The sequence below is a fragment of the Embiotoca jacksoni genome, unplaced genomic scaffold (assembly GCF_022577435.1).
Source record: "Embiotoca jacksoni isolate LCO1_2020_lvr unplaced genomic scaffold, fEmbJac1.0.p SCAF_7, whole genome shotgun sequence".
Lineage (NCBI taxonomy): Eukaryota > Metazoa > Chordata > Actinopteri > Embiotocidae > Embiotoca > Embiotoca jacksoni.
Window position 1 is genome coordinate 7791795 of NW_027185425.1, and position 26770 is coordinate 7818564.

The following is a 26770-nucleotide window of genomic DNA, read 5'->3' on the forward strand; positions in this document are numbered from 1 at the left end:
CGCAGTTCCTCTCTTTCTTCCTAAACCACAAACACTTAGAGGATCATACCATTATTGTGACATTGTCATTTAAAAAGGTTATTCTTGATTAAAGCAGCAAAAAAGAACCGCATTGTTTGGTTTCCACTTCTAAGTTACACACTATATTGAGCCATTTGTGCTGAGTCATCACTCACACTTCCGTGGACATTCACAACAGATAAGAACAGGTAGTGATTGATTAAGACTTTAATAATCCAAGAAGCATCACAGAAAAGCAGTTGAAACATGATCAGCAAATTAAATTAAAGCCCTTTAATAACATCTGCACTGTCTACATGCTGGTACACAGAATTCACAGCAACACAAAATATACAGCAAATAAACATATTGTAAGGATAAAGGTTAAAGCAAAAATGTTGTGCCAATCTGCAACTGGATTATACACTTTATGATTCAGGTTCATTGTCAAACAAAGCTACACTAAAACAAAAACCATGTTACAATCAGTTATTACACCTTAATAAAAGATATAGGTTTATATCATAAACATCATGTATAAAATATAGCTCTACCTGTGCAAACTATTTTTCCATTTGTTCATTTTTATCATTTGATCTTCAAACAAATGTAACAGATTGAACAGAAATGCAACCAAATCCGACCCCAAAAAACTTAATTTACCTAATATTCAGGATAAAACCATATATCTGTAGCTATACACTTTTAGTTTTTGTACATGAGCACATAAGGAAAAGCATCAGCGGCCCCTACATGCACAGTCCTTCAGTCTGGGGGATCAACTTATTGGCTGGTTGCGGACTGTTCTCCCCTCACGCACACCTAACTGTCAGGTGGGTGGGAGCGGTCATGCAGAGAGACAGAGTTTCTCCACCATCCCATCACCTCCAACCTCCTCCAGGGACTCCAGGTTCATCGGTCCAGCTGAGCTTACAGCCGGGACCTTCTGAGCTGCTGCAGCTCCAGCCAAAGCTATACAAAATGTGATACTGGCCCCAACAGACCGAAAAAAACAACAACAACGACAGCAATGGATATTGTGGAACTTTCAAAGCTGTTATTTCTCTCAGAAAATGTCCGCTTTGTTGAATAAAAATGTTCTCTGTATAAATCTCTCCATTTAGCTCAAGTTAAAATTGCAACATGCTGAAAGGAAATATTTTGGTTTACAGATCAATATATCTACTTCAGTAATTGAAGCAGTATTTGAAGTCCAAACTCTAATTATTTTCAGATTAATCAGTGCAATATCCTTATCCTTAATGTTTATGCGGGGAAAAAAAAACTTGTGAAATTTGTGATTTGGGACCCAGTATGAGAAAAAAAAATCGGCCTTTTGTATTCAAGATAAACATTTTATCTGTGCGTGTGTCCTTGGTTTTGGTGCCTGGGTTTTCCCATTACATGCCTCGCTGTGTCACAGGATATTTATTTCCCTACACACAGGTTGCAGCAGTCCCCTACTCCTCAGTGTGTGACACCATTTCCTGCTTGACGGCTCTATCTACCGCCCATCCCCAAGAACCTCCACTGAGCTCCATCTTCAGGAGAAAATTGTTTAGTCACTAATGGATACCAATGCCCTGTGCTCATTAGAAATGCAAGTTGGTACCTAACAGCATCTGTCTCACACTTTCTTGGGCAAAAAAGGGAACACTCTCTCTTTCCTACCACCCAGTCTTTGACTCAGTCACCTCACTCACACATCCCGCACCTTTTTGATCATTCACATTTAAATGGCTCCATTCCTGGGAGGGGAGGCTGTGGTGTGCTGTGGGCCGAGCAGAGCCAGTCTGTAAAGTGGATTACTCACTGGAGCTGATGGCCCTGATGAAACTCCCTCATTAGGAAAAGTGGGAGAGGCGACACAATGGAGAGCGATAAAGAGAAAGTGCCAGAAAAAAGATGAAATTCACAGAAATTACAGAAAGGCATTTGCTTGGGGTGGACAAAAAAAAAGAGAATTTGCAAATCAACTAGATATGAATTTTAAAATATGTTTTTACTTAGATCCTGCAAATATTTTTTAACAACTAATAATAATAATATAATTATATGCACTTCACATAGTAGCAAAGCGCAATCTTAACACCGATCCTCACAACACACTAGCAAAACAAATCAACTAATATCATCTTCTGTTCTTAACCAACACAAAGATTCTGGTCTCGTAATTATCAACCTATCATGCAATCCTAAATATTCAGAATAGTTACGACTTCACGGTCTGGATATTTTATTATATACGTGTCCCCATATAGTTTAAAACTGGATTAGTTCATTCTTCTGTATAGCAATTGTATTTTTTATATTCAAAAGTAAAACATCTCTTTTTTTCCCAGTCTAACTACCAGAGGATAGGTGATTTATTAATGCTCATGTATAAGCTTCTCAAGTACAGCTGATTAACTATGAATATGAAAAAAATTCAAGTTTGGTTGTGTAGAAAAGTCAGCCACGAGAGAAACTGTTTTGAGTCATTAAAAAAATAACATTATTGTCTGATGTACAGGCGTAAAACGAGAAACAATCTTGCTGTTGTATGCTCTGATTTTTACTGCAGAACTACTGCAGTGTGAGGTACTTTTTATTATTTGCTTTTTTTATGGAATTATTGATTCAGATTTGTCTGACACATACTCAACCCAGATCTGTGGGAATTTTAGTACAGTATCAATCCATATGAATTATTATCATATTAGTTACAACATGTGTCAGTGTATGTGTGTATGAGTGTATACTTGAAGGTGTGTACTCTGCGCTGTTGAAGAAAAGAATTAACACAGCTTCAGTTGCAATCCAAAATAACTTTTATGTACTTACATTATCTTGATTCACTGAGGTACTCATTGCTTAGTGTCGTGTGTGTGTGTGTGTGTGTGTGTGTTTGTGAGTGTGTTTCCATGCACACTCGCCTGTGAAAGGCAGGAGAGAAAAGGACTTGGCTGGCCTCATTACAAGTTGTCAGACTTCATGCAGAGTGTGTGACAGCAGCCTGAGGGCTGCAGCCAGCAGGGTGCAGCTCCTCTGCTTGTCCAGCAGGACATACTAATCAAATCAGATTAAGACTGGAACTGAATACATGGGCACGCTTACTTCCACAGCAGGCTCTCAGACAAATTGGCACGGCATCCAAACGCATCCACCTTCTGCACTCGTTAGCATCCCATTGATAGTGCAGGAAAAAAAACGCAAATAGAATAGTTCCAATTAAAACTACGGACAGTGACGTCTACAGATCATTCACAGCATTCTCTCTAGGGAGACATGGCGCAGTTGGGTTTTTCAAACCTAATTTTGTGAACGAGTGTGAACGACATATCAAATTGAATTCACCTCCGTATTAGGGTGGCAGCAGATGTGCCAGCAACAGATATCGCAAATGAAGCTAAATCTCCAATTCAGAAAATATAGTTTTTGTGATATGGCAGCATTAATCCTTTAAACTTTCTTTCAGTTGGAACAGATCATGTACTCGTTGTGCAGTAGTCCTGCTTCTATTTCCGTTGCTGTATCAGACTTGAGGTTAGGAAGCTTATAGGGATTTTATACTGCGTTATCGAAGTGTCTTCAAAGAAAGAAGGGCTTAAGGGTGGAAGCAATACAAAGAAACCATACTTGCTATTCCTCGTCTTTTCTTGTCGAATGTGGTGGCATAGTTCAGCCGATCCCTAAGGGCGTTATTGACAAAATGTCGTCTTACTCAAGTAAATCACAAATCTAATGGTGCCAAAATAGCAGCTAAAGGGCAGAGGAAAAAAATATGAGAGCAATTCCAAGTTTTCTTGCTCATCATTTATATTGACTTGTTTTCAGAGCTTGTTCTCTCCTCGTCTCTCATTACTGGAGACATTTGTCCTATGAGGACCCAACAGAGGCTACAAAGAAAAACTGTGCTACACTGATGCTATTGAAGAGTGGAGGGACAGATCCATATCCCATGTACATTATTATTCACCTGACTTGAGGGCAACAAAACTGTGTTGGATTCTGCAACTTCTAAATCAATGCAATTGACCCCATGAGGTGCTGAACCTGACCAGAGTTATTGATTATAAGGTCTTCTTAAAATCCGAATAGATCTGAGAGACATCTAAATGATATATAAACAACTTAAAACACTTCCATATACTGTCGTAGGTAGTAGGCTTCATTTTCTTTGCATCCATTGTGAAATGTATGTTTTGTATCTCAAGTAGTGTTGAGGCATTTTCAGAAGAAGATGCTGTAGAAAGTAGAGGAAAGGTAGAGGGATTACAAAAGGGTTACAATCCATCTTGAGGAGGACATGATAGTGTGTACAAAATGTCATGATAATCAGTCCTGTAGCTGTTGAGACATTTCATCTTCACAAATGTCAACCTCATGGTGGGGCTGAATAAGAATTGCCAAGATTCCCGTTTTGGTGACCTTAATTGCCGTACAAAGTTTCATGGTTTTGCATCTGATAGTTATATTATTTAAAGTAAAGCAATTGACCGACTAAAATACTGCAGCCAGAGCTGCACTGCTACCATGTCTGCAAACAAAATGTGTCACACTTGCACAAAGCATCACCTGTCAGGAGTCCGGTTTTCCTCTGTTTTGCCCCCGATCCCCTCTCCTCCTGTGTCCCCTCAGTCCCCTATCTGCTTGTTCTGTGTCCTCCTCTTCTGACCTCCCGTGGCCACGCCCCTCACCAGTCCCAGCAGATGCAGTCACTCACCCCTGATCATCACCTGCAGGTGTGCTGCATCTCCCTGATCACCTCCCCGGACTATATGTACCCTGCCCCTGCACTCCTCTGGTTGTTGGTTCATTTGTTAGTCACCCGTCCGTCCTGTTCCTCCGACTTCTGTTCCTCCTGCGGAGCTCCCTGTCGGAGTCATCAGTCAGTGGAGTTGCCCTCCCGACTCGGAGGATTATTGACGCCATTCCTTCCGCTGGTCTGCCGGCTGCCCTGCCAGCCGTGCCTCCCCGGATCTGTCTGTCGAGTTGCCCTCCCGACTGGAAGCAAGTGGACACGATAGGTGCCACCTTTTGGTTGGTTGGTTTGTTTGTTTGTTTGTTTGTTTTTGTTTATTGCAATAAAGACTGTATTTTGGAACCGATACCCAAGTCTGTGAGCCTGCATTTGGGTCCTGGTAAACACCACCTCATGACATCGCCAGATAAATTCCCACATTGAACGGGCAGTTAGGCATTCGCTAACTTTTCCTCCCGCTGCAGCACTCCGAGGCCCAGGGCCGAAACAATTGCATTAACCAAGAAAAAGATCATCCCAGTAAAGTGGGAAACTGTGATTTAGATAAATGGATACTACTCTGAAATTGATTTCCACATCCACCCCAACAGTTGCTTAATCTTGGCTATCTTGGTGATGAATCTAAAACTCTCATCTTCACTGGTGGTCGGGGACATGGTGATTGATTGAAGAGCTTTTCACAGACTGCTGCAGTCAGTCAGTCAGCGTTTGCAGGAGCACAACAGGACGAATGCATATCTAATACGCTGCAAGAAGTGTAGTGTGCCAAGAGTTGGTCACTCTGGAAAACCGCAGCCACATCTGAAATTGTTACTGACCCAGGCCAAGATAACGACACCAAATGTTATCTGCTGACCTTGGAAAAAGCAGCTGAGAAAACGGTCAATATATATTTAGTTGAACCCTGAATTTGTAGAATTTCACTTCTTTTTGAGCACTTTTAGGATTTAGACACTGCGGGTCAACGTTCATTCTTGACGTTGGAAACCAAACTGCCTTAGAACGTTTAACAAAACCTAAATAAGTCTTTCCCTGTTGTCAAAGTTTGAATAAGATGTTGACAGTTGAACTAGGGAAATTCTCCATCCTGAACTTGTGTTAACTAAAGAACAATCGTGCCTATATTTGTAAAATGCCCTACATTTTCTTGCACCTTTTATCATATTTCTGCTTGCCAGGAAATGTACCTGTCAAGAACAAACTAAACCTAACCGAGCTAAAATGGTCCTACACTCACCTGTCATCTCTGCCTCTCATTTGTTTAACATATTCATTTTAGTCAAACCCCACCACAGCGTATCCCTTTTTTTTATGTCCTTTTTATATCTCTAAACCGTCGTCATCTCTCTCTAAATCTCTTGTTCTATTTTGGTGAAAAAGCAATCTTAGCAAGTGAACATGTCATTCGTAAGGCCTATTCTGTTTTGCATTGATCAGTATCTAATTTTGGTGAAGGTTGACGCCTCTTCATGTTGTGAAATGAACGAGTGCTTTGTGGCAAACCGGAGCCCTTGAATCACTTTAGATAACTTAGAAGAGAAAGAGCACCACAGAGTAGGAAGAGGTGACAATGAAGATACTTTTTTTTTTTTATGTGGCAATAAATGATCTAAACTTTGCCTCAGGTGCCTGTTTTTAGACCGTGAGGTTTGCTCCTCTAATCACTCGCTGAGTTTACAAAAGTGTGTTCGGCGGTGTCGGAATTTTTTTTTTTAAATTGAAAGATGGATAGTGACGTACTGAAGATACACAGGGAATCTCTCTAATGCACCAATAAATCTTTCTGGATTTCCCCCAGGCCGGCCCCACCCTGCACGAAAGGAAACACATGTCTGGTGGGTGGACGGAGTGTCACCTCCACCAGGTGATCTGATCTGATGTGTTCAAGATGAGTGTTTGCAAGCATCTTCTATTTTCGAGAAAGAATTGGTGCAAGCTCACCCAGCTGTCTCACCTCCCTGGAGATCGGCAGAGTTTCCCACATTATGATTAATATGACTTTGTCCAAATTCAAGCTTTTTTGTATGCCTTCCCACCGGCGATAGCAATAGTTGGAGGCATTAGGTTTTCGCTTTGATTGCCCATCTGACCCGTGCGACAAACAGCAGTGACGTCACCCATTGGTTTGTGAATGGCTGTTATGAAGCCTCGAGTTCGAAATTTGGCCGGCGCCATCTTGCTAGTCTCGAGTGGTTTGGTGCCGGAAGTGACCATATTTGGGCGAGCTCGGGGTGAAAGGTGGTCAAAGCTCAGATGTCAATATCACTGTGACCTCACATCTTTTCTATTTTTGTGAATGTGATATCTCAGGAACGCCTTGAGGCACCTTCTTCAAATTTGGCACAAACATTCACTTGGACTCAAGGATGAACTGATTAGAATTTAGTAGTCAAAGGTAACTGTGAACTCACAAAACATATTTGTGTCCATAACTCAATAATTAATACATTAATTGGGACAACATTTCATATATCTAATAGGATAAAATTATTTGTATTATTCTCTGTCCATTATTTAACACCATAACTAATGAGCAGAAGGAGAGATTTTGACCATATTTCACATTTATGACAGGTACCGAACTGGTGACATTACCCCATCTAGAAATTGTGGTGATTGTATAGATCTTCTGTGCTGTCAGGATTCAAGTTGTATGTGAACCATCCACATTTTAGAATTTACAGCTTCTTTGCCGCAACATCTATATGAGTTTGGACAGATATGTATGATAACTACAACTTGAGTGATTAGCGGAGGCATACAGGCACTTGGCAGTAATTCTAGATTTTTTTTTTTTTTGGTCTCCCGTATGCACATCCTGGGCATGAGGCAGTCCCATGAGAGAAAAATGTTTCTCATCAAAGTTATAGATTGTTTCTCTTTGTCTCTTTGTGCATTTTAAGTGTTTCCTTTAGTAATTTATAACTTTGTCTCATTACAGGTGTGAGCGAGATTCATTAAGGAGAGAGACTCCCACTGGGCCATTCTTTTTTTCATGCTGCATTGTGTGGGATTGACACGAGACCAAGGAGAGCCAAAAGCAGCCCTGTGCGTCTATATTTACCACTGCAGAACCTGCCAGCGCCTGTGTGTAGGACGACAGCAGGCATATCACTTCCACAAGACGGCTCGCTGCAACAGCCAAGGAACATGCTGAAGACCACTGTCTCAGGTAAGACTCTGCTGTTTAACATGCCCTAGGACCTTTTAGTCTGGAGTTATTGAGATACAGAACGTGCAGAAAGTTCCCGCACTAAAAGACAAAAGCCTGTTAGAAAAAGGAATTAAAAGCTAAACAGAAGAACTAAGAAAGCAGAAGAGTTTTTAAATGGTTTTTTTCCCAATCCTTTTACCTTTCTCGTAAATTGCTTCACTTAAGTCCTGCAGAGTAGTCAGTTTCTTTTTGTCTGACCTCTAACAGCGAAAATATGTGCCCCTACAAACTGAATTTGAGTTATTTAGGGCCCAAGCACCGAATGGTGCGAAAGCCCTATTGTTCTTCAAGGAATTCTTCTTCCCTATTATTCTCGTTCATTCAGCTTAATTGCCTTTTTGGCAGCTTTAACATACTCAAAAACTCATGACACTTGGAACTCGCGTCGGTCGTGGCGAAAATTGACGTATTGTAGTGGTTTCCTGAGTGGGCGTGGCCAAATGGCTCACTAGCACCCCCTAGACTGCAGCCCCGGCACCTAGTTTCACCTCCAAGCACGAAATTCGGTGGACATGTTGACCGCATCTTCATCTAAAGAAAAGTCTCTTGGCACAAAGACCTAAACTTAACATGAAGTCCGCCATTTTGAATTTAGTCACCATTTTTGGCGATTCGCACATGTTGTACTTTAACAAACTCCTCCTACAGAATTTTTCGGACCGACTTCAAATGTTGGCAGTAAACTCTTAACACCTTTGGGATTAAATGTTGTTCCAAAAATTTGGTCTTTGTCGATCGGTGTGCCCGTAACATGGTGGCCATTTTGAGTGTCTCGCCATGAAAATATAAATTGCTGTAAATCTTATGGTACATGGACTGACCTCCAAACTTTACATGTATGATAACTGTCTGGCCCTGAAGACATCTGTTTGGTAATATTTGCTCTCAGTCATAGTGCCCCCGGCTGGCAACAGGAAATAAAAAATGTTATACTTTCATGTGCTTCGTCAAGCTGGTTGATCACATCGTCGTTAAATCGTCCTATTTTGGACGTCATACTATAGTATGAAATTTTTTTTTCGGAATTTGGACAAAATGCTATAGTATGACTATTTTTTCATATTTCGGATGACATGCTGTGGTATGACTTTTTTTTTCATATTTCCAAAGACTTGCAATAGTATGACTTTCTTTTCATATTTAGGACCACGTGCTAATGTATGACTTTTTTTCATTCATTTGAAATTTATCATTCATTCATTTGAAATTTAATTTATTAGTTGTAGCCATGATGGCTGCATTCCATTTAGGATTGGTTCTGCATTTGTGGATGCTGGTTCACTATCTTGTCTGGCGGGACACTTAATTAAACCGAGTCATCATTAATGTAATGAATTGCACCTGTGCTTCTTCTACTGTGAAATGTCAAACGTAGCTCCACCTAGGAGGCTTTAGCCCTGCAAAGGGCTAATTAGCATAAATGGAGACACCTGTGTGGGGGAGTAGGGACTCTGCTATTCAAAACTCAAAACAAAATTTGAATCATCTTTCTAACTTACAAAATGGTTACATTTTTAAGACGGATATTTAATACACTTAAGATCATAGGATAAGAACTCATTACTGTTTTTCCATCAAGTGACTGTAAATAAGAAAATAAGTATTTCACAGTCAGCAAATAAAATACTGACAAAACAAAATGTGTAGAAAGATTTCCATTTTTATTTCAAATTACAGATTTTATTATCTGGCATCATCCATATTTACACTAATTACATTTGAAGTGGTTAAATGTCTCACTCATACCCATGTCATTGGAAAACATAATATATACAAGCATTGTATTAATTTACACTGACTTTAAAATTGTTAAACCCCAAAATAAGAAATAAGGGGTGTAAGACTTGTGTTTAATCAAGCTAAAGTCACACGTTGACCAGGTTTAAATGTGACCAAAGATTTTCTTTCTCCTGAACCGCCAAAGTTTTCATACCTACAAAAAAAAAGAAGAAACCAACACCGTTTTAATCAAATGTATTGACTATATATATCTATAAACTGTTCTTTCACTTGAGAAATGAGTCATCAACAACAGTATATGCTGTAGAGTTGACAGCAATTTCTATTCTCCAGCTCAGCTATAACTCTTTTCAGTTAACAAAGTACACAACAAAGTACTGCAATAAGAAAGACTAAATACTGATTCATATTCATCTTTTGCTGCTACTTGGCCGGACCTTTGAAACACCCATTTTTCAAAAAGTTTTATTGTACTCCGGGAGATGAGACTTTAAATACTTCGGAAATTGAATCTGCTGGAGATTATTTTAAATAAATAAACATCTGTGAAATGTTTTGTTTTTTTAATTCCTGTAGGGCAAACAGACATTTAACAGTGGTTTAATCTGTCAACACCAGTGTGATTTATATTGCTGTGACTGTTGCAGAGATTATGATCCTATCAGGGGTCCAGATACTCACTGTTTTGTGTATCTATTCCAGTCGGCTTGGCTCAGAGATGGCCTGGTCACAGCCATGGCAGAGTTTAAATGAGCCTGACGCAGCAGTAGGCCCGGTTGGCTGGAGGCTGAATGCGCCCAGACACTCTCTTCCTACACACACAAAAACAAAGGAAGCATACAGACAGAAGCTTACATGAGCAGTTTAACAAGACCAGTGAGAAGAATAGACTACTACTATTACAATAATCTACTACAATTAGCTAGAAAACTATTAAAAACAGTATTGAACAGTGTCATGGTGTAAAAAGCAATAGAAAAGAAACATTTATATATTTTCCTCATTTAGTTTTCCTGTTCACTGTCTCCACTTACATTGGCTCTCCTGTAATTCTTCTTGATGTTATTAACGTCTTGTTGTAGGTGCTCCAGCTGCTCCGGACCGAGCTCTTCGTATCCACTCTGGAGGGAGGACATGTAAGCAGGAGGGAGTGAGCTGACGGGGTCCCGGACTGATCCTCCAGTAAAGTCATGGTTTATGGAGTTGGGTCCAGAGACACACTGGGAGTTCTGTTAAAAGAAGAGGAGGGGAGAAAATGCACAGACACAAGAATTATGTGACAAATAACCATTTGATTTTTACGTTAGACAGAGAGACAGTAAATGCAGGGGGGGGGGGGGAGAGTATGGTTTGGGTGACACAAGCAACAAAGCTCTGGCCACTTGGGAGTCGAATTTGGGTAGAAATATGCGTCACCAGCATCTGAATTTGAATCATTTATATTTGAATTGCTTAACCTGAGCAATTGCATGAAAATGAATTTGAATCAAATAATTTGAATGTGAATTTATTAGTCTGCAACTAAATTTCAAACTTGAAACTGAATGAATGAATAAGTTGCATTCATTTGCTCATAATAAATTCCCCTCTGTATACTTAAAAATTCAGTTCTTAAAAATATATTTCAGTTTGTGTTTCACACATCTGGGTCTTACTCAGAAGTTTTGTTTTTAACCTTGAAAGACGTTCCGACAACGGTTGAGCGTTCTCGGAATGTTGCCCAACGAACTTTCCCGTATTGTTGCTGCAGTATGTCGTGCCAAATGCCATGAACACATCATACTATAGTATGTGATCTAAAAATCCCTAAAAATGTATTTTATGTCGTTCAAAATTTCATAAAAATGTAATGCTAGAGCTTGTCGTTCAAAATGTAATTAAAATGTCACAGTATGTTGTCCAAAGTATCATCCAAAAATCCATAAAAACGTCTTACTATAGTATCCTGTCAAAAATGTCATAAAAAAAAGTCATATCATGTCATCCCAAATGTCATGCTAAAGCATGTCGTTCAAAATGTCCCTAAAAGGTCACTATACTACATCGCCCAAAATTTCATAAAAACGTCGTATGTTGTCCAAAATGGCATAAAAAAAGACAAACTATAGTATATCTTCCAAAATGTCATAAAAATGTCATACTATAGCATGTCAAAAAATTCCATAATAACGTCATACTGTAATATGTGCTCCAAAATGTCAAAGTCATAGTATCGTATGTCGTCCAAAATTGTCCTAAATATGTCGTCGATAATATGTGTGCCCGCAGTTTATGGTTTATTTATGTCTGTTTTTTGGTGATTTTGGCTGACTACAATGAGACCTAAATGTAACCAAAATATTTGGGACACAAGCTCTGTTTTTTTGTTTTTTTTTGCCAGTAGTGCTCACCAGTCCTGATATCGGTGAGTTCCCCAACTCCGACTCGTAGGAACTTCCGAAGTACAGTCTCCATACGTTGCCGCAGTGTTGCTCGTCTTCTGCTTGAAGTTCACTGGGCTCCAGGAGAACCATGGGCTGATCCAGCCCCACGCCCGGTTCTCCCTCTCCCACTGAATCGTCAGAGGCACTGCTGTTGTTCGGGAAGATCATGGAGGACAGGCTCATCTCGCTGTCGGAGCCGGAGGCCAGCTCCTGATTTTCGCAAAGAAACAGAGTTCACATACACGAAGATTAGTAACAAGCGGAGGGCTTTCTAACTGTGTCCCTGCAGCTCAGTGTGAAATTGGTTTGCACTCACTCTGCCCCAGGAAGCTCTTTCTGTTTAAGTTATTAAAATTCTTGAGACCGTGGTTGGAGGTGATTTGAATATTGTAAACCGTTAATGGATTCACAATAAGAGCAATTCACACATGAATACAAAACACATAATTTAATTAGCCTTAAGGGACAAAAAAAAAAAAAAAAAAAAAAAAGGCCATTGACTGCTTCAAAATGAACTATAAATAATTTGAAAATGGAGTGACCAACTGTTCCTGTTTTATTAGCTCAGGGCAATCTATGAAGGTAAGCTCATCAGACTTGTCTTTTAAGTGCATTAGACTTGCATGTGGTGTGCTGGTGCCCAAGCTGTTGTGGACAGCCTCCAGCAGTGCATTGTAGAGCAGGGCCTTCAGGTCTGCCCCGGTGAAGTGCTCAGTCCCTGCTGCCAGCTGCTCCAGGTCAACATCGGCAGCCAGGGGTACGCCTATACTCAGAGCCTTCAGGATCTCCACACGAGCCTCCTTGGAAATGTGACACAACAGTTTGTCAATAGCTGGATTTAAAACCAAAAGACCCGTGTTCAATCATAACTTTGCAGTTTTTTTTTTTTCTTTTAAGGACTTTTGCATTTAATCTTGAGTTTAGAAGTGTAGTGTTATTAATATGTATTCAGTCTCTCAAGGTTTTTTGTAATTGTTATGATACAAATTTTTTTAGGCAATTTTATTTTATAATATTGAAGGAATTGTCAAGGAATTTTTTTTTATTATTTTTTTTTTTTTTTTTTAACTATTATAAAGATATTATATAGAAAAAGTCATGTATAATCGCAGAAGAAGCTGAATAAATTCTCGTTCTCATCTTTTTTTTAATTCGGAACTCATAGTGCTGGTTGGTTCAAAGTTAGAAAGGTTCCTAAACAATAAAAGTAACATTACAAAACAGCCTGTGACTGAAACAGAATACAACATCTGTAACAATAATTGCATTGAATTTTTTTGAGTAATATTAACTCAGCACTTACTGTACGCATGAAAACAAAGGGAATTCTCTTACAATTGACTGGAGGTGTAAGCATTATTAATTGTAATCAACAGATAGTGATTTCCTGGAAGGACTGTTTCTTAATAGCGTTAAGATTTTAAACCAGCAGACCAGGTTAGGAGGGGGGCAGTAGAGGGACTTGTCTAGTCGTCCCGGTCTCAGCAGGGCCGGGTCAATTAGATCTGGACGGCTGGTGGCTCCCAGCACATACACACCTACAAACATGAAGAATTCTTGTTTATTTCAAATAAATTAAAAGTTCCCATCCAGGCATGTTTGAACATATACAAAAAAAGCTCTTATTTGAATGATATTATGTGTCTGATGTGATTTTTCTCAAAAAAAGTTCAATTACCTGCTGGGAAATTTCTAAAATGACATGTACACCTCTTTGTCTTCGCTCAGTGAAAAATTACCGTTGTTTGACAGCTGTACGTGTTGACACCAAATGATGAAGACTTGGAAATGTCCAAACTTTAAATTTACATCTCACTATTGAGAGAAAAATGCAGTGTCTATTATAAAAAGAGTAATAGGGGGTGGTTTTGGACACAGACTATTTTGTTGCTGGGTAAAAGCTCTTCATGGAGTCTTGTTGTCACCATGAGGTCAATAAGCAATCAAGCTGGACAAAGCCTAACTCCTGGAAGTCACAGAGCTAATATATATTCAAGTAGATGACTGCCATATAACCACAAACTACTGTTTCCGTTACACATACATTGCCACTGCACCGAATACATCTATCAAATATGCCAACAGAATCTGTTACCCGTTAAAGTGGATTGTCATTAAGTATAGACATAACGCATTATACCGATGTGTGACCCTACCCTGCAGTCCCTCCACCCCGTCCAGCTGGGTGAGGAGCTGGTTGACCACCCGGTCGGTTACGCCGGTGTTGTCGTGGCCCCTCCTGGGGGCCAGAGAGTCAAACTCATCAAAGAACAGGATGCACGGCTTGGCAGCTTGTGCCCTGGAACAGACACAGCAGGGAGCAATCAAATGGTACAAAAGGAAATTACTCCAGTTATACAGGATGGGTGGGCCTATGATTACTATAAATATTTGATGTTACTCATTATAACTAACCACAAAGGTAGTAATAGAGTAATTACATGGTGTTGGGAGGAGTTTAAATGTTCACTAACCTCTGGAAGACGTCACGGACTCCCTTCTCACTGGCTCCAATGTACTTACTCAGAAGTTCAGGTCCCTGGAGAGAGGTTAAAAACAATTATTAAAAAATAAAAAAATAAAATAAAAAAAATCACTGAACATACACTTTCCTCTCAAACAGAAAGTCACAGTTGTCTTTTTGAAAACTCCAAACCAAAGCCCAGCCTACCTTGATGCTGATGAAGTTCATACCACTGTCTTTGGCTACAGCCCTGGCCAGCAGTGTCTTCCCCGTACCAGGAGCTCCGTACAGCAGAATCCCCGAGCGATGGCGGATAGGAAGATTGGAGAACAGGATGGGATACTGCAACACACCAAAGACCTGCAATCAATCACTATGCAACAAGTTACGTTCACTGTGGTTTGATGTAAAATAACAAACAGAAAAGTCAGGCAATGATGACTACTTTTCTTAAAACCAATATGGTGCTTTGAACAACACCACACTGCACAGTGGATGCATGAAATGACATCACTTACTAGATTTATCTTAGAAGCGCATGTCGGGCTTCATTCACCAATATCTTCTTAAGATTTTTTCTTAAATTTGCTCTTAAGAAATGTCCTAAGAAAAAGTCTACATCAGTTTCACGACGTGTTCTTAAACCCCAGATTTGTTCGCACCTGTGTTCTTATATTGATGAATCCCACGGTCCTCGCAAATTGAAAGCGCGTGCCCGTTGCTCCTAATGAGCATAAGTAAACGCCCTGCCAATGCCCAGAAAAGGGCATGAGACTGCAGCGCCGGTCCTCAAAGTGTAATTGTAGTGACAATTCAGAACCATGAAACTTTCTAAAGTAATGAAAATAATTATTAAAATGATGACTTATAAAAGAAATATCATTGTAGATGAAATACTATATCATACGACTGTTCAATTGATGAAAACACATTAACCAATTAGTCGGCAGAAACATTTCAGCACTAAGAGTGCTCTTGAGTGTGCGTAGATTTTGTTCTTATCGAAGAAGAAATCTCAAATAAGAAAACATTAGTGAATGCCAGAATCTATGTAAAAACTGTGCAAGTGGGGTTTAAGAAGACATTTCTTCTTAAGAACAGTTGGTGAATGAGGCCAATTGTTCTTATAAAATTACAGTTGTGTTTTTTTAAGACTTGTATTTAATAATGTTTTGGGTTCCGTTTCTGGAAACTGACTCACGCATCAGGTTTGGGGAAAAACAAACAAACATCGGCAGCAGAGCCAGAGGGGCGAGCAGCATCAAAAATTAAATGATTAAAAAGAGATCAAATCAACCCCACTAATCCCAAGACACCCTGATCCATTTTCAAATCAACTGAGTACCATTATGAATCATGTGTGAAGTGGTAGCAAAAATCAAATAAGGACAAGGCTTTAAATTGATTTGTTGAATCCAAAGACGGACTAAAATTAGGTGAATCTGTGAAAAACAAAGCCATTTTCATTAAATACTGCCTGTCATATGCACAAGTAATTTCTTTACACAGTTATTGTTCTGCATGAAACAGAATGGTAAATAAAACTGATTAGATAAGAGGCTTTGAAATTAAAGATAAATTAAATAAGAGTGCTGATGTTCCTTTTGAATTTGAGTTTAATTAAATAAAATAATTCGATTCATTGTTCATTTTAATTTTGTCTGTTTTCCCCACTTGGCTCTCACTTTTCTTGAGACAATCAATAGTAATTATTGGGTGTAAATGATACAAAATTAATACACTGCCATTGCATACACTTAATCACTTTCAATTTGTTTACTTCTATTCCTCTTTCATGGCACAGAGGAATTTTTATATTACTAAACCACACTCGGTCATCTTGTAATGGGCAACAGTCCACTGACCTTAGCAGGGAGCAGTATGGTGTCCATTAGCTGCTGTCGCACCTCTTTTAGTCCTCCTACCCTCTCCAGCCCACCTCCACTCGGGGTGTGAAGGTCAACAACCCACAGAGAGGGAGGCGTGAATCCCTTTAGCGCCTGCGCAAAGTCTTTCCATGACAGACACACACCTGGGAGACAAGGGCACGAACAACTAAAAGTGTAAAAAAATGATTCAGCGTTGGCTTACTTGGTGACATGAAGCATGAAGAACTCAAAGAATGACTGAAGGCTTTGTGCAGCCAAAGTGATTGGTACCTTGGTCGCTGTGCGCTCTTTGTATGATGTTTGCGTGGGCAGCCCGCTCCAACAGCAGTGCTAGGTCTTGAGGTGTGTATCCCTCTGTCTCCTTAGCAACAGCCCTCAGGTCAAGAGTCTCTAAAGTCTCCTCAGATAGGCAGGACTTTCTGAGGATCAGACAGCGCAGGATCTCAGCTCTCTGGGCCTGCAGATAAAAAAAAAAAACACAGCATGTTGCTGCCTTTTTCAGTGTGTGTGTTTTGTGTGTGCGTGCATGCATGCGTGCTGACCTGGTCTGGTGGCTGGATGTTTACAAATCCCTGGATGAAGTGGGAGCCCTGCACCTCAGTCAGAGAAGAATGGAGGCCCTGCTCACTCTGGCAGGTGATGATCAAACACACCAGGCTGGAGTGAACCACCACCTCATCCACCACATCTTTCAGACCTGCAACCACAAATAAGACTAAATTAATCAGCATCAAGGCAGGAAATTATTATCGATCCTGCCTGTCAACATACATGGCAACAGATATTCCCAGTCCATACACACAAGAACATATTTTAGGGTTTACTCTGTGCGATGTACTGCTGCAGCAGCGCCTCAGGGCCGTGCTCATGTTCAGGTGAGGTCGGTGCCCGCGTCAAATGATTCAGGTCATCAAGTAGAACAACAGACGGCTGACTCCACTCTGCCTGTTCAAAAATGTCCTGCAGAATCTGTCTTACAGTGTCGGCTCTTTTGCCTGAAAAAACACAACAACACAAATTTGCAGATAAATACATTTATTTTCAGCTTGTTTTCTTTGATGCAGCGTGTGTTCACCGAGACGTTTTTCACCTTGTAGCTTTTTGCAATCGACCACCTCCACATGTGCATCCAGATCTTCTCTGGCTTTCCTGCAGAGGGCTCGGGACAGGGTGCTCTTCCCACTGCCCTGTGGAGTGGAGTAACGACGCAGCATGTTACAGACCAGAAGACAGAAGATAAAAAAAAAATACATTCAGTTACTTGACTCTTGTGTTTCCTGGTAAGCTTAGGCTAAAAATAAAATCTACTCTACCAAGGTCAATTTTTCCTATTTTTTGTTGAATGTGTAAATATCTGGATTGTGAGCAGGCAGTAGATAATTAAAATGTTGAGTAAAGAGATACCTGAGCACCAGTGAGTAGTAGCGCTCCACCTTGGAGTCCCCGTCCAGAGGTACCAAGCTCTTGTGAGAGAGGACTGCCCAGAAGGCTGTGGGAGATAAACTCAAATCCGGTCGCACTGAGTTCATCGATCGCACTGGGAAGAGACAAGTTTAGGGAGAAATACGGAATGAAATGAATATTGACAAAGATCCTTGTTTGTGCCATGCAGAGGCGCTGAAATGGCTAAAGACTTACCCAAGACTATTGAGGGAGGGAAGCTCTGGGTTGAGTGTTTCAGCTACAGGTTTCTCAGCGGGCGGAGTTACAGGATCTCTGTCTACCTGAAGGTGACACAAAGTGACAAACATTTGCTGCTCTGTCCGTCATTTGCTTCGAATTATGTAATGAAAACTGCGTGGAGCAATCTGTTTTCATGGTAATTGTTAAAGAATATTGATTTAAACCATTGCAGTTTACAATACCTGCAGGGCAATACCTGTATGTCTTCCTTTTGGATAACAGTGGGTGCCAGTAGAAACAGCTGGTCGGGAGGGTCGCTCTGTGGTTCTGGTTTCAGCACAGTTAGAGCAAACTCTAACTTTGCTATGAATAAGAAAAAGAAAAAAAAATGAGGGGCACATAAATGTTTTATTGTAGCTGAAAGAATTGTAATTTAAATATACAGTGTGTATTATGGATTGAGACACTTTAATAATTAACATTTTGGAAACTTTTTTTTTTTTACACCAACATCTGGAGATTTGTTTGCTTTATAAATACACTTCTTAGCGTAGAAATGAATCACCTTCAGTTCCATGTAGGAGGATAGTGCCAGACCGTGCCGTCAGACAGGCTAAAGGTTCATGACTCTGTGTGTGCAGCCAACCGAGGAAAGCTGTCTGGATCTCCTCATCATCCTCCTCAGGCTGAAAAGAAAATGTCAAAGTTCAGATGGACAAATCCTATGCAGTTTTGAACAAATTAAATGTTCTTCATCATTTACATTGCACACTGGAATCCAGGATGTCCAACGCAGCACTCACCAGTGGTTTTAGGGGTTGTAGGCGGATAGTGGAAGCTACTTTGATAGTTGATTTCACTGGCTTTATTCTTACTGTTGAATGTGGAAGGATTTTCAACCTGCTGGCCAGGGGCTTCGGGATCTGAAAAAAACACAAATTTTGTAAACGGATGTAATGGCACATAAAGAAGCAGAAGACTGAGCTACAGTAAAAGTGTCATAATCAATCTGAGGTAAGTGAAGAAAAATGTATTGTCTATCCCAGCAAACACGTAATGGAAGGGAGATGTTCAGATCATGTCTATGTAATGTTAGTCCGGACCCACTTTTGTACGTCTGGTGGAGGTCCAATACGGGTTCAATATTCGAACGGCTGAGTGGACGTTGCTTGGACGACAGTGTTGAACGTTGAAGATGTCCAAAAAAGATGTCTCTTCACCGTCCACAGTGGACATCACTGGGATTTGAAAAGAAGTCAAAAAAATAAGTCTTTTCAGTATTTAACACTGAAGTCTAGCGGACATCCCTGGTAAACGCTGACATTTTTTTGAAAAAAGATGTCATAAAACCTTTCATTCTGGCTACCCAGTGGTTTTAATTTGAAAGTTCAGGAAAGTGACATCTCCCTGACGTCAGGTATTGCAGGGATTCCTCTGTTGGACATCATACTCACCCATACTCTTCCACTATGGATCTCGCCCTTGCTTTGGCTTCTCTTCTTGCCCGCTTGCATCTCAGTGCCATGGCACACTGCCCTGACCACCACGGCTTCTTCTTCCTTCACCTCCGCTCCTCCTTCAGCAGCAGCACCGTCTTTAGCAACTCCCGCATTCTTCTTTTTCTCTAGGGTCTGCTTGATTCTGGCCCGTGCTTCTCTAGGGGAATGGACTTTGGACAGAAGGCCGTATGTCACCGGAAACTGACCTCCACTTAGCCTCGCATCAAAACTGTGGCTCAGAGGAAATAAGTGAATAGCACCAGTTGCAACATGGCTTATGGTGCAAAGAGAGTTGGGAAGGGCACTGCACACTCTGTAGACAGAGTCAGTGAGGAGGGCTGGGATCTCGGGTAGAGGTGGTTGCTCTTTAACCGGGTCATAAGCACCGTTCGTCACGTAGCGAAGCAGGCTCTTCAGGTCAGCTATGCCACCCCACTGCTGGCTGTGAGGGAGAGGAGAGGGACACTCTGATGGTCTTGAGGGGGAGGAGAAATCCATGTTTTGCTGTCTGTGAAGCTGCTGCTGGCTGGATGTCACTTGAGAACCACTCAGATTGCCAACTCCAGCATGGATCTTGGGAGACACCACAAGTTCTGTAAACTGCTCCAGGCGACCATAGGGCACAAATGGAGAGAGCGAGGCTGCGTAGACGTAAAAAACAAAAAATCCATACCGTGTTCAGGAATATTTTCTATAGATATAACCAAGTCATAAAAAAAATTACAAAAAAAAAAAAGAGGAGCTAAACAGAGGCTTTAGTAAGTAGCTTTAACTTGCAGAAACCACATAACTCATTTAACAGACTATTTGATCATTTCACATCAGGGCAATATGAAGAAATAATTGCACAAATAGCAACCTATTCGGATGTAGATGGCAGTGTGGTTGTCAACCCACACAGGAAACACGGCATCTTGGAAAACCACTCTGATCTGGTCCAGTAGGTGCTGCTCCAGCGCAGAACTGTGGAGCTCCTGGGGTGTCAATCACAGGGAGAAAAAAAAAAAGACAAACAAGTGCTTCTTAAATGTTTTTTAATTTAAAAATCTGTCTTTGATGAGTGACCTTGTTGTAGTCAGAGAGTGAAATTATATATAATATTATATATAATACTACTTGTATGTAGTAGAGCCTGACCAATATATCATCTCGATGATTTTTTTTTTTTTTGGCCAATATTGGCCACAGATACAGATATATCTGTATTGGCATGTACAGTATATTGGTCAATCTGTGCTCATATGAAAACAGAACATAATGCATCATACTGAACATAACGCAGAAGAAGAAACTTGGCGTACACGAGAAATTGTTCTATTTATGTTTTGTTTTCATTATTTATAATTATCAAATTCCCTATGAGGTTTTGTTTCAGAGCACTGATGTCATTGTGGACACTTAACTTTAAAATATCCTGCCACCATTGCAGATATTCATCATAAAAGTCAAAAGCGTTTCATAACCCCGTTTGAGGGATCATTGCAAAAACGTTTAGTTCATATATACTGGATATAAAATATATATAAATAAAGATCGGCCTATATACCGATGTTGGAATATTTTTTGCTCACCTGTATAAGTATCGGTCCCAAAACTTCAGTATTGGTCAGGCTCTAGTATGAAGACAAGCTACACACGACAGTAAGTCACGATGTCACCTACCAAGATCTCCCAGTCATCCGATGACAGAGGCTCCACAAACACTTGATGCAATGATGACACCTGATGACATGGTCTTACGAAGCCCTTAGGAAAACCACACAACCAGTCAGTCAACACTAACACCTAGTCAGACAACATAGTAAACATTTCCAGCTTGTGTCACTTAGACAAATTGGTCATTTCTGGAGGAAAACACAGCGAAGGAGCTCTCTCTACCTGCTCTCCATCTTTCAGGCCTAGCTTCTCTCCCAGCTGCCGACACATCTCCACTTTGTGGCTGTCCGGGCTGGAGGAGACTCTGTTTTGAGTCCAGCTGAGGAACGCTGGAGATCCATTGCCCCAGGACAACTCCAAAGCTTGGTTCTAAAATAAACAGACACAAAGGACATGTTTGCTGTCGCACCTTTTATTTACCCCAACACTTTACCTGTGGAACGCCTCGTTCCTTCCCCTGATACAAGTCATTTTACCCAGCTTAGGTTAATAATGACAGAGCTAAAAATAGTTTTGATTTCAGTGCCAAGATGTCAAACTGAAGGAGAGGAAGGTTGCGAGAATAAAACAATGACCAATGCTTTTACAAATGTCAGGTAAAACTTCTGACACGATAGTTAATTATAGAATCATAACTATGCCAATGGACCACAGCAAAACAGTATAAAAGGCAGTGCAGTAATTTAGTATGATGCATTTACCCAGCTTCATTTTTAATGTAGTACTTTGTCACCACCAAGTGAGACAGCAAAGGAACTACTCCAAAAAAATACCTAAGATGGAATCCAGTGAAGAAAATACTATTCACCATTTCTAATTGACAACTATTTTGTGTCTACTTGTGTTGACAGAAGCGTTTCCCTGATATGTTTACTACTGTGTATCCAATCCTGGATAGGTTTCTGTGGAAATGTAATGTCACGCTTCATTTAAAAACTCCTCTTTGCCGTTAAGCTTCTGAGCTTGAACATTTTTTACTGAGTCATTTAGTAAGGTAGATAATGGGAAGTAACTTCGACATAAGGTCTCAAATATTACCCGAGAGCAACATTATAAAAAAAAAATACCAAAAACGAGCAGCACGCAAAAACAGGCCAACAATGTCTGCGTAAACGTTGTTTCCTAAAAAAAAAAAAAAAAAAAAAAAAAAAAAAAACTTCCACTCATTTTATCTAAATGACACTGCTAGGAGGCTAAGTTAGCCAAGTTAACTTACCTCGTTCAGGGAAAGATGCGTTATCAACCTCGAGGGGAGATGGAGAAAGCAGTTTTTTGTGTTGTTAAAAACAACACTTACGGGTTGAATGCCCTGGTTACAAAACATGATTTTTCACATAGCTAACGCTGCTCACGTTCAATGCGCAACAAATCCACGGTCGATCGATGTGATCTGAGGCTGCCCGTTCAGACCAAAGTAGCCGATGTTCGACCGAATACTTTTCAAAATAAGACAAGTCAACGTGGCCGTCCCGTCAACGCAGCCGTAGTCAATATAAGAACGAGCACTTATTTTGAAATGCGTTCAGCCGGAAGTTAAATCCAGAAACATGGCGGCACCTGTAAACAAAAGTGCAAACTGTTGGAGCGTCCCGGAGGTTTACAAACATCACGAACAGCGGAAAGTTTGTATTTCTCGACCGAAATATAGGGAGGGAAGAAAAGATAAAGCAGTTAAGGTAAGAAAAAAACCTTTCTATCTGTAAATATTAGGATTAAAAAACGGAGTGTATTATAAGCTATGAAACCCTGCGTGTCCCGGTCAGGGTGCAGAACGTCACTTAAAATGTACAAAAACAAAAAATAAACTATATTTGCAGTTTTTGCACGATAGTCTTGCCCAAACATTGTCAACCAGCATTCTGCCCACCGGCATACAATTAGCTTCGTGTTGTATTGATACTGAAGAGCAACTGTCGCCATATCTTGTTTTATGTGTATTATCCAGGTGTACACCATCAATTTGGAGTCCCGTTACCTGATGGTCCAAGGCGTCCCAGCCATCGGCGTGATGACCGAGCTGATCCAGCTGTGTGCCCTGTATGGAGCTGTGGAGGAGTACAGGCCCCTGGACGAGTATCCCGCTGAGGAGTTCACGGAGGTCTACCTCGTCAAGTTCCAAAAGCTCACAAGTGCCAGGTACAGGGGCTCACCTGGTCCGTGATACCTCACTGGCGAGGCTGAAAAAAAGGACCTGCGAAATAATGCTGCTTGGAAAATGTCTGTTTCAGAGCAGCGAAGCGACGCATGGACGAGAAGAGTTTCTACGGTGGTGTGCTGCATGTGTGCTACGTCCCAGAATATGAAACCGTGGAAGACACCAGGCTTAAGCTGCAGGACCGGAGGAGTTATGTGAAACGGGCTGCTCAGAATAGAGGTGTTATTTTACATTTAAATGTGTGTATTCTGAAAGAAAGCGCTACCTGTGGTGTTGTCAGCATTTTTCTTTGCTCATCTATGCAGGTGTGTGTGTGTGTGTGACATATATATATATATATATATATATATATATATATATATGTTTGCACTTTAATTTAAACTTTTCTATTCAATGAGATTTTGTCGCACCCATACACTGAAAATATTTTCATGTTTTGTCAGTTTTTGCCCCACAGTACTAAATATTTTTTTGTTTGTTTCAGTTGTATTTTGTCTAAGTTAACAAACAATTTTCCATTTTCTGTTTTCTCTCTCGTTACATTGTTACAAAGCGAGAGAAGAGAAACAGAAAGAGTCAGCACTTGAGGAGCCCACGCCTTCAGACACAGCCACCACATCGGACAAGATCATCACCATACACGATCAAACCTCTGACAGACGCACTACGGCAGAGACTCCACACGTCAGCCATTATTCAGGCTTTCCCCTGCTGCCATTACCTCCCCAAGAACATCATTTCTATGGACATAAAAATCAACGTGGGTTGACTCCAACAGAGGACAAAATGGGGTCTTTACATAATGCCATCACTGAGGCAAAACAGCAGCAAGTGCAGAGTTCACGCTCCAACCAAACTCCCTCAAACAGAAGCCGAGGCAGAGAACACAAACTGAACTCAAATCAGGCACCTGCAGCCAGATTTGTCCCAAGGACCACACACTTGGAGAGCAGAAAACGCAAAATGGCAGAAGCTGCAGAGCTCTCAATGACTCCTTCTGTGCAAAACGAGCCTTTGATCGGGCCGAAGCTCCCGGAACCGTCTAGACTGGACATGGCGGATGAATCACTGAACACAACTGTCAGTCTGATCAGAAACACAATGAAGCAGGTACCCATATTTGATTTGTTTGACAGGAATTAAGAATAAAACAAACTAGTCATTGTAATCAAAATATCTTTATGCATGTCAGTAAAATCTGTCGTCATCTTTCTCAGATGGGATCAGTTCCGGAACTCAAACCAGTGGAGAAGAAGATCAAACCACGTCGTCGGATTTGACTGACTTGCAGAGGTTGCTCCTGCTACTCTGGAAGATGACCTTCGGAACCGTTTCTTTTAGCAGCTTGTTTATATTTAAAAATTTTGCATCACAATGCAAACAGATATGAAGATTTTTTTTTTTTATTAAAGACAGTGAGGCTGTGAGTTCATATAAATATGATTTCCTCATTATTCCAGTTCCTTAAATACGTGCCTTTCAAACCTCTCAATACTCTGAAAAGAAAGAAAAGCACACTGCAAGATTAAAAATTTTCGACATGGAAATTTGAACTATTAGAGTTCAGTCTTTCATTTGTTATTACCGTGGAGTCAGGAAGGCACGTCCCAAACGCTTCAAGCAATAGGTTCTCCTCTTTCACTGCTTTTTCAAAGTCTTCAAAAGAAAGTCTACCATCATGATCATGGTCCTGTGGGAGGAAGCAACATCAGCAGTGTTGACAAGTTATCTACACAACAAAAAAAAACCACTCAAATTCAAAGCTCGTTTGGAGATTTTGAGGAAGTGATGCAAACAGCCTGTTTAAACCAAGATATTTGGGCAGCAAACATGTCACCATTTTCTTGAGAATGATCTCCACCAGGTCTTTGATTCCTTCATCGGGATCTTCCTCTGTGGGCTGTCTGACGAGGCTGTTCTTCAGCATGTGAAACATCTCCTCTCTGGAGATGTACTTGTCTCCATTCAAGTCGTACACATGAAAGCAGTCTGAGCCGTGCAAAAAGGGAAACATTAACAGCTGGATAAACTCTGTTTGTGTGTGTGGTTCAACACACAAAGTGTGGTTCAGAACTTACATTTAATTTTTTCATCCAAAGTCCCCCGAAGAAAAACAGACAGTCCCTCGATCCACTCTTTCAGACTGACGAAGCCGTCGCTGGCTGTGTCAAAAGTCCTGAAGACTGGAGGACAGACAAACAATCCCAACACTCATCCGTGTCTAGTGGGTGCTAGTTATTTGTTTTACGGCCTCCCAGAGAAAATATAAAAAGCAACAGACACAATACCTCCATCCATGATCATGTCATCGGTCATCCCAAAGATGTTGTACAGTATGCTTCTGAACTTCCCTCTGTCCATGCCGAGCGCTGCTCTCCGAGGGTTTGTCGGCTCCCCCAGAAGCACGTTGAACTCTCGGATAAGGTACTCAGTCTCCGTTTTATTGACTGGGAAACGGATATAATGGCTCACATTTCATTTTCTGTAATATTAGCTATGTCATTTAGACTGTTGAAAAGTAACTAAACACATTTACTGTACTTAAGCACAATACTTTTATTTATTTTTTACAACACTTTAATATGATTTTAAAGGATGGATATCATAAGAATTTAAAATACAACACATTGTTACAAAGATTAAACTGGTGGTTTACAACATTTTTGACTCCAGTCATCTTACACAAATCTGTGTTGTGTGTGTGTGTGGGGGGGGGGGGGGGGGTCACATTTCAGATGTCCGAGTTATGATTTTGTTACCTCTAAACTTCTCACGTGGTTTCATTTCAATAAATGTTCAATTGATCCAAGAATCAGAATACTTTTTTTTTTTTTTTCCACTGCTGGCCATTTAGCATTTCCAGCAAATGCGCATTTAAACAATGGAAAGTAACGTGTAGCGGGAAAAGTGCACCTCACTACCGAGATAATAAGACTAGCCTGGTTTAGCACGGGATAATTAGACGTGAAAAGTTTAGTACTCACAGTGCTCCACTTGTTTTGAAATTATTTCAGCGAAGTTTTGTGCCACCTTTCGGTTCATAGAAGACATTTCGGACACGCGGGCACAGCTCAAGTCTCCGACTGGGACGATGTTGACATGCCGTTGCCACGGCAACATGTAAGCATGCAAAGCTACCACTATGACGTCGATTACAACGTTTCATCGTGTGTACATTAAACAGCGGCCACATAACACAGACGAAACCTATGACATACTGGTTAGGAGAAGATCTGACTGGTGGTGTGAGTACCGTCATTTTACCATGAATAGGTTTTCTAAATCATGAGCTGTAATGTCAAGCTACACAGACATGATAGGCGAGTACATCCGGCAACAATCTTCAAAATGTAAGTAATAATG

General features: G+C 40.6%; 3 protein-coding genes across 4 annotated transcripts; 1 reads left to right on the top strand and 2 right to left on the bottom strand.

Annotated features, from left to right (window-relative positions):
* Positions 1–9598: 9598 nt before the first annotated feature.
* Positions 9599–22708, bottom strand: pex1 (peroxisomal biogenesis factor 1). Its single transcript, XM_069177115.1, has 24 exons — positions 22469–22708; positions 21475–21621; positions 21259–21342; positions 20456–20570; positions 19552–20237; positions 18901–19020; positions 18663–18783; positions 18354–18460; positions 18113–18198; positions 17879–18011; positions 17565–17661; positions 17299–17469; positions 17017–17171; positions 16745–16931; positions 16451–16617; positions 14793–14927; positions 14596–14660; positions 14278–14420; positions 13556–13659; positions 12745–12921; positions 12089–12331; positions 10733–10927; positions 10380–10510; positions 9599–9891 (listed from the first exon to the last, which is right to left on the bottom strand). Exons 1-24 carry the CDS (start codon positions 22574–22576, stop codon positions 9813–9815), a joined length of 3756 nt encoding a protein of 1251 aa, XP_069033216.1. The 5' UTR covers positions 22577–22708; the 3' UTR covers positions 9599–9812.
* A 91-nt stretch (positions 22709–22799) lies between these two features.
* rbm48 (RNA binding motif protein 48) lies at positions 22800–26294 on the top strand. Its single transcript, XM_069177118.1, has 5 exons — positions 22800–22928; positions 23198–23388; positions 23481–23626; positions 23961–24517; positions 24625–26294. Exons 1-5 carry the CDS (start codon positions 22800–22802, stop codon positions 24685–24687), a joined length of 1086 nt encoding a protein of 361 aa, XP_069033219.1. The 3' UTR covers positions 24688–26294.
* On the bottom strand, positions 24564–26704 carry clxn (calaxin). Of its 2 annotated transcripts, XM_069177120.1 has the most exons (6): positions 26392–26704; positions 25696–25854; positions 25486–25590; positions 25245–25396; positions 24993–25097; positions 24564–24903 (listed from the first exon to the last, which is right to left on the bottom strand). In XM_069177120.1, exons 1-6 carry the CDS (start codon positions 26525–26527, stop codon positions 24859–24861), a joined length of 702 nt encoding a protein of 233 aa, XP_069033221.1. In that variant the 5' UTR covers positions 26528–26704; the 3' UTR covers positions 24564–24858. The 2 variants fall into 2 exon arrangements, with proteins under 2 accessions (XP_069033221.1, XP_069033220.1); XM_069177119.1 differs by having other exon boundaries at positions 24564–25097.
* Positions 26705–26770: the final 66 nt, after the last annotated feature.